At 34.8% G+C, this 8,046-nt stretch overlaps 1 protein-coding gene across 1 annotated transcript; it reads right to left on the reverse strand.

Annotated features, from left to right (window-relative positions):
- Nucleotides 1-1,158: 1,158 nt before the first annotated feature.
- On the reverse strand, nucleotides 1,159-6,593 carry LOC149790115 (microfibril-associated glycoprotein 4-like). The gene is made up of 2 exons (XM_089973399.1): nucleotides 6,278-6,593; nucleotides 1,159-3,345 (listed from the first exon to the last, which is right to left on the reverse strand). Exons 1-2 carry the CDS (start codon nucleotides 6,522-6,524, stop codon nucleotides 2,708-2,710), a joined length of 885 nt encoding a protein of 294 aa, XP_089829525.1. The 5' UTR covers nucleotides 6,525-6,593; the 3' UTR covers nucleotides 1,159-2,707.
- Between the last annotated feature and the right edge of the window lie 1,453 nt (nucleotides 6,594-8,046).

Genomic DNA, 8,046 nt, shown 5'->3' on the forward strand with positions numbered 1-8,046 from the left:
TGTGATTGTGACTGTGAATATGAATAGAGCTGTCTGAAGCTCTCTGAAGCTGTCTAAAACTGTTTAGAGCTGACTGGAGTTTCCTGAGTATTTAAGGCTGCGTACTGTCGATACGTATGTGTGTATGTAAGTATGTATGTGCCACGGACGTAGACGTAGCAAACTAAGACGGGTGCTGTATGCTGTCTGTAAGTGTGTATACGTATGACTGTACATGTGGTGGATCCATAAAGGGTGCGAGCGACCGATAAGAGTGTGGGCCACCCCAATGAATCGTGCTACTGTACAAGGGGTCTAGAAGCATACGTTTGGTTCAATTGTTGTTCCAACTGCGTTTTTGTGGTCATAAGTTGAAACTTAGTTGTGTTCATACGATTATTTTGAATCTTCGTTTTTGTTAATAATATTATTTTGAATCTTAGTTGTGGTCTTAAGATTTTTTGAATCGTAATAGAGTTAATTATCGAGATTATGTGAATCTCTCTTGTAGTGTAAAATACTGTTTGAAGCGTATCTGCAGTCCATGAGGTTTCTTGGATCTGTACTTCATATTGATTTAATTTTTTTGGTTTATTTTCAATGTTTGAATGTTGTGTAGAGTGATTTAAGTCAATCGTATGATGAGAGCGTGAGAGAATCATTATATCTTTACATCACATATTTTTTCTTTCTTCTTTATTAATTCATTTCATTAATTTCACATCTTTCTCACCTTGTGTTTGTCTTATTCATTTAGTCCGAAAACCCACTCGGTTTCTATTCTACCACACACGCCATGACCATTCTTGTAGAGCTCCATTTCTTGGTTACACCCAAGGCTGTTCCAGGTATTGTATGCTAGCCATATGATGAAGCTTTATTTATTTTTAGGCATGAATTTGTATTTCTTCATAACTCACATACGTAAACGAATCTTTTGTTTAAACCCAATCATAAAAATTTTTGTTGTGCACATATAGCTGAAATGCATATAATGTTTTAGTTCGAATCCTGACCTCAATTTACTCATATTTCATTGGCGCCATATATCATAGATGCCAGCCATCCATTATGATTTCTGCTTATTCATTACGATTTCATACCTTGAGTTATGTCTTATGCTATCCCGTTGATGGAGTGTACTTTATGGAACAGTAATAATAAAAAACAACTATATAATGCAATAAAAAGTAGTATTTATTTTTTATAGTTAAACCGTGTGATTACCAAGTGTTACTTGTGCGAGGCAATTCTAGAAATTAAGTCTCCATAATTGAAAGAGTGCACATATTGTACATACATTTCCCAACATTCCTGCACTTGGTTTCTTTCCATCATTTGCTATGATACATCTCCATAGAAAACAGACGGTTTTCTTCTATTTTCTTATCATTCTCAGTTTCATTATTGTTATAAACATAAATGGGTCTAGAAACTAGTCTAGACTATAAATACCCGACCAAGATATCAAGCAAACCAGCATTGATCAATGTGGCTTATAAAGTTTAAGTAATTTTTATAAAAATGTAAGAGGAGTATTAATGTTACAAGAGTTGTCACCCTTCTGATCAGTGAAAGAATTTGCACATAAAGGCATTTAAGATATTATCAGTCGAATTCAAATAAACGTTTTCTTTAATAGTCTTATTACCGTACTGATGTCACACTAAACACCATAGCAAACAATTTGTATACATGTAGTTACATTCTGGTTCTTGCTGAATCTCGCATGCCATATATTGACTTTCACGGCGTTATCCCACATTCACATTAGAATCTTAACATAACAACTCATTATTAGGCTGAATCAAACGTTTTGGTCAATAATAACTAGCAAGGAAATAGTCTGCGTAAGTTTTGCAGCACCGAATAGTCAAAGCTATAATATAATCAGTAAATTGATCACTTGTGTAATGTGACCTAGCTACACATTAAATAATGTATAAACGTCCGTGTTATCTAATTCCATAGTAGTATTATAGGTGGATATTTTTGTAGTTTTTAAAATGTATCAAATTAACCTTACTACAACAGTTTCCACCATTTCAAACCTAGCTTCTTGTGCCATGCTGCTATTTGTGTAATAATTATTCTACTATGCTGCGACTTGCACGATATTCTTCATAATAATATTTCTCTTTCGATGTACTGATGAAACTGGTGAGTATTAAACGTTGATGTACAGGATCTCTATAGTTCACTTTTATCAGAACGTGATTGTATGCTTAAAACAAAGAGAAAACTCGCAGTGCAGAACGAGTGTTGAACTACTCTTAGCACTATCGTGCACTTTGTCAATGTGCCTATGATAGACAACAAATAACACACAACGATGAACACAATAAATAAATACAAAATTAAAACGATACAATTTTGTTGTACATTGTACAACATCAAAATCTTACGCTGAGAAAAATTGTTTAGGTTAAATAGTTTTAACAGCACTTGCAATCTATTACTGATACCACTGTGTCGGGAAAAGTAAAGAAAAGTTCCTCTGCCTAGAATATTATGAGGGCATGATCGTACCCGTAAGATATTTGCATGTGGTGCGCGCTGAATGAAATACTGACCTACAACTGTGAAGGCAGTATTCAATTCAGTGCGTTGCAGTTAATATCAATCAGGTACTTTCATGGAATAAAAATGAACCTTGACAAGTATATTTACATTTAACGAATATATAATACTACAGACTCTAATAGATGTTATTTGTGCACATTTAAATCTACTTTAGCTTCATTTCCACGAACGTCATGGAAACATAAAGTCCAGAAAGTGAACCCCAATTAAGTCCTTCCCCAAACTTAACTGACCCATACAGGCCATTTAAGTTACACGCATGACAGCTGTAATACCACCAGCCACCAAAGCATACACTAGCACAATTAAATTCTTTGAGATCATTATCCCTGTCTTTGGTTGTAAACTTCCTGCCATTTTGATAATTCATGGAGTCTCCAGCATTTCCAGAGTATCCAGTAACGGTGAGAATATAGCTACTATTTTCGTCACCTACTTGGAAAGAAGAGTACACGGCATACGAGGATCGTTCTGGAGGTTGTGGAGTAATGAGGTCAACACGAAGTTTCACGTTTCCTTGGGAAGTCAGTTGATGTATATTATCAAGACCAAGCCAATACTCTGTGTCTGCGTTCCCAAAACCAGATTTGTAATCAGCCCATGGACGAAAGAAATCAACTGACCCGTCCACTCTGCGTTGGAATACTGTCCAACCCCCTCCGTCTGTGTCCATATCACATCGGACACTCACGCCGTTTGAATCATCACTGGGATATATCGTGTAAATTCCTGTAGTATTTTGTCCTGAACATAGAATTTCTTTACAGTTCTGTGGCCGCTTGCCTGTCAAAAAAATAGATTAATGCTTCAAGATGGATGATAACAAGGGTGTTAGTGTAACTAGCACTAATATTGCAATTCCAATGCATCCACAACAAAATGTTTAAAATTGTTTTGATATAAACACCGTAGCAACAGGATCAAGATCTTTCTTTTGAAACGAAATCAATATCATCCACTTTTCATTCTGACAGAAATGTAAATCAAAGTTAGTCACCTTCACCGCTGTACTTTCCGTTTGAATGAAAGACGGTAACTTGGATGGTTATGAATAATCCTAACATCATACTGAAAATATACGATTCAAATAATGTGTTTTTTAAAGACCAGTCTGCATTTATTTATATTTTTAATAATTCATTACCCACTTCCATTTTCAATTGATCAAAGTATTCCGCAAATTAAAACAGTATCCTCTCTACAAATAATTATTGCCATTAACCATCTGTTTGTATGTATCTCTTCTTTTTTCTGTTAAACTTGATACATTGTGCGTATACGTTTAATTATGCTGCAAATATTGATTGCAATCTCCAGATGAACATAAATAGTCTTGTATTCTTTCATCCAAAATAGTAACGGAATATATTTAAACAGGTACCATACATTCTACTCTTATTTCTCGGCTAAACGCAACGAATCAAACCTGAAACCACCGTTTTGCTGTGGACAATGAGGTTCAACCGCGGAGTAAAATTTAACTCTTCATCACTAAAAGTAACAAACGAAAAATGATATGTTCCATTTCCCCACCCCACCCCATATATATATATATATATATATATATATATATATATATATATATATATATATATATATATATATATATATATATATATATATATATATTAGTCCATTAAGCAACAGTCGTGACATTTAGCTATTTTATAAAAGAGAAAAACACCTAAACCATAAAGAGTAATTTATATGAATCAATGAGTGGATGACATTAAGTAGCAGTTAATTTAACGACCTTAAACGAACAACTTGGCAAGAAGCGTTATATGCATCTTCTATAGCCTTTTGGAAAACCTTGATCGTCACCTTCAGGCAACAAACTCTTCTACAGTCAACGGTGTCTCTTAATTGATCGGTCATATAGACTGATTATATTTTTCCAACGGAATTATCAAAGTGATGAAAATTAGAACTATCTTTGAACCAGCCTATACCTGTCAACCGTGCTGCCTTGTGCAACAAAGTTGCTGACACTGCCGACATATATACGTCATAAATTATATAACGTGAATGTCTTAGTGAGGGATTAAAACGATTGTAAACGTATTCACTGCATGGAGAGATAGGCTATTTACTTTGATGCTAAGTACGGTTTTCCTAGTGTAAGATCGTGCATCAAATATATCATCTTCATAATATTGTGATTTTGAGACCAAAAATGTAACAAGTTGAAGAGAACATATCATACTCTTTTCCGTGTCAAAGGGGGTTAGGCATTCCGGGACCAGTCCTCATGAAATATGGGATTACGACTAGTCCCTGGCAGTAACTTTGTTTTCGCCATTACACTTCTTAGATTGAATAGTTTGCCATTAGTCTGATATATGTCGTTGATCAAAGTGTCATTGTCACGGAAGACATATGTAAGCGTGACGGTTAGTAACATACTGAAGAGGATTGTGACCAATTACTAACATTACCTTTCTCAAGTCGTAGCAGAGAATGGTTCAGATCTTTCATGGTAGTCAGTAGGGTCATAAATTTGCTCAACCAATACGATGAATGTGACCTGGCAGCATCATCTTGTGATGATCTTCCATAGGTCTCAATCAACGACTGTGTCAAAGGGTTTTGTCAGATTGACGTAAGTCATACACAGGATGAAGTTCCTTTTTTCACAATGGTTGTCTGAAGAAACTGGTCAGCGTACGATGTCAGGACAAGCACCGATGTTCTCACACGGACAATTCAGACATACATACTGGCTCCGCGAAAGAAAACCGAGCTCATATTGATAGGCCAGGTCACCAGAGTGTTAGGCAAATAACTTCTAAAGAAGATCTTGAACGGCAAATTGAATGTCAAAAGAAACGCTTCAAAAACACCCTTAAGTCATCGTTGAATAACTTAAACATTGACACCGAGTCTTAGGGAGATGTTGAGCAAGATTGTTCAACCTGAATCAGTATCGGCCAGCCACAAAGTATCTAAGAATAACTGCAGCGACAGTGCTCGAGTGAGAACAGCGTAAAACTCCGAACTGCAGAACGTCCTTAGCACAAATTGACCTGATTACTAACTAATGTGCTCAGAAAAACCAAAACCGTTAATGAGGTAATGGACATTATATCTAAAGTGTACATCCGGATATATTATTGCAAGCAATAATTTAGGAACAATAGTTTTTAATTATATCTGGAGTAAGAACAAAATATTTTCTCGCTCAGAATTGACGAATTGTGTGATACAACAGCGTGTATGGTGATGAAAAGACGCAAGTGGGATCGTTTCAGTTTCATTAATGATTATGGAGACTAAAAAAAATCTCAAACGAAAACAATATCATCCATCAAACAATGATACGACCATTCTATGATAGTATGTTGCGCATATGAACAGAATATCATCATTAGGAGTGAGGATCATTCGCAAAAAACATTTCCCTGGTAATAATTTGTTGAAAACAAATGCATAAACGTAATTTACGTAAGGCTGTTTAAATTCCAAAACTTATTATTATTGTCGTCCGGTACACAGATTGGCAAGTATCAAGTATTTAGTTCCTCTTTTGACGTTTTTGCTTCACATCATATATCGCATTGGGGATATAAATCGCAAAGTAACATCGAGTCCACAAATTCTTGAATAATATTTTATCAAAATTTGTACAATCATACATGCATATATGCATGCATACATACATACATGCAAGCATACATGCATGCATACATTCATACATATTCGAAATATATCTCACCTGTGCATGTTGAATAGTAATTGCTTCCCTCTTCATTACGGCAATCATCTTGGACGGTCAAGACTGAGGAATGACCCTGGCATTTCTGAGTTATATCATTGTAGAATACAGACTGGCATTCTTGACTTAAACATTTCAAAAAGCACTGAGATTTTCGGATCTGAGTAACTGTCCATAGCAAATATTTGGTACATACCCGGCTATTTAAATTTGTACACTTATCGCTTTCACAGAAATAACTTTGCATGGCCGTCCCCTCAAACAAAATGGTAGTGAAACCAAATGTCAGAAGGATGAAATACTTGAAGCGAACTTTCATTTTGTTTAACTGATATGCTCTTGCAAACTAAATATATACACAACTTTGAATTCGAATGCACATTCGTTTTATATATGCTAGACTCAATGAAATATTAATTTTGCGTCAATCTTTCTCTTCATTTCTTTATTAAGGCATTGGATTTGCCCGCCTGAAATACATTTCATAAATAAATGATTATAACCTGTTCCAAAGCCCAGAAGATAAGGAGTGTCTAGTAGATGTTATTATTCCATTCGAATCGAATATGAGCCTCCCCGTATCATCTAGGGAAATGCCATTGAATGCCATCAGCAGGATACTTTAAAGGCAATTAGCATCATCATTAACAATTGAGTAGGTTTTCGCATGAACCTAAATTCAGTAACCATGCTCAAAACACAAGTACTTTGGAATATACTACGAACCCTGACCCACAATTAATCCCTCGCCACCCCATAATTCGAATTTGAATACAACCATGTGTTTTATTATTGATTAAATTGCGTGAATGTGATTTTTAAGTTCTTACTGTAATTTATTTCAGCTTGTGACATAAAAATGAATAAGTTTTTGTAAAAGTCATTAAAATGGTGTACATTCTAATTACAAGAATCGCTGTTGGTGCTTTGCGTACTTATTCGAATAAACCCTTATTCATCGTGCAAGTCTCCCGAGGATTCAAAATCATCAATGAATACAGAACATCACTCGTATAGTGATTTCTTTATGATGACAATACTTTTACGTGCACTATAATTAATTAAAATGTACTTCATTTGAAAGGAAATTTTAACTTAATGTATACCATATGGCCTAGCTGATAGGTGTTGTATGCAATTGGCGAAAATATCAGATGTCTTGAATTTCGATCTGATTAGCAGCTTAAGTGTACGTTATATTAAGATGAAAACTGCGTTTGAAATTCGCGGTAGTAGTCCTCAACAAGCTTTGTAAAAGAAAATTCCGATAATAAAGTTATGGCCAAAATGAAATATGTGGACAAACAATATTTAGACTGAGTTCGTTGACCTTTCTGAAAGGGACACCTGTCTGGAGGTAATAACGAATTGAGTCCTATATCTGAAAGCAAGTCTTTCTAAATCTTGTTTCAAATATCTTTGATGAAATTCAGGCAATATAATGATATATTTCGAGTTTTCAATTATGTGGAAATCTTACGTTCTCTTTAATTTCCTGTCAATATGTATTAAGTGCTTTAATACTCGCCCAATATACAGAAAGTATTATATAATCTACCTCATAATATTAATCTGCCTGTAAATCTTTTGAGGCCTCAATAAATTGTCAATCAGTCTTTAACTTGGTTATATACAGTATAATTGGTACTATGTGTAACCCAGTGGAAGGCTGTATTTATCATTCATTTGTAAGAAACTATATTATCATAATACCTGTCATTACGCAGCTAATGACGTATTAACCTATAAGTGTATCTTGCATTCACCGA

The sequence above is a fragment of the Sinohyriopsis cumingii genome, chromosome 10 (assembly GCF_028554795.1).
Source record: "Sinohyriopsis cumingii isolate HCF-2022 chromosome 10, ASM2855479v2, whole genome shotgun sequence".
Classification (NCBI taxonomy): domain Eukaryota; kingdom Metazoa; phylum Mollusca; class Bivalvia; order Unionida; family Unionidae; genus Sinohyriopsis; species Sinohyriopsis cumingii.

Coding starts and splice junctions, on each gene's coding strand:
- LOC149790115 (XM_089973399.1), bottom strand. CDS start 6,524: ATGCAAAGTTATTTCTGTGAAAGCGATAAGTGTACAAATTTAAATAGC. Junction 3,346..6,277: donor TTACTATTCAACATGCACAG/GTGAGATATATT, acceptor TTTTTTTGACAG/GCAAGCGGCCACAGAACTGT.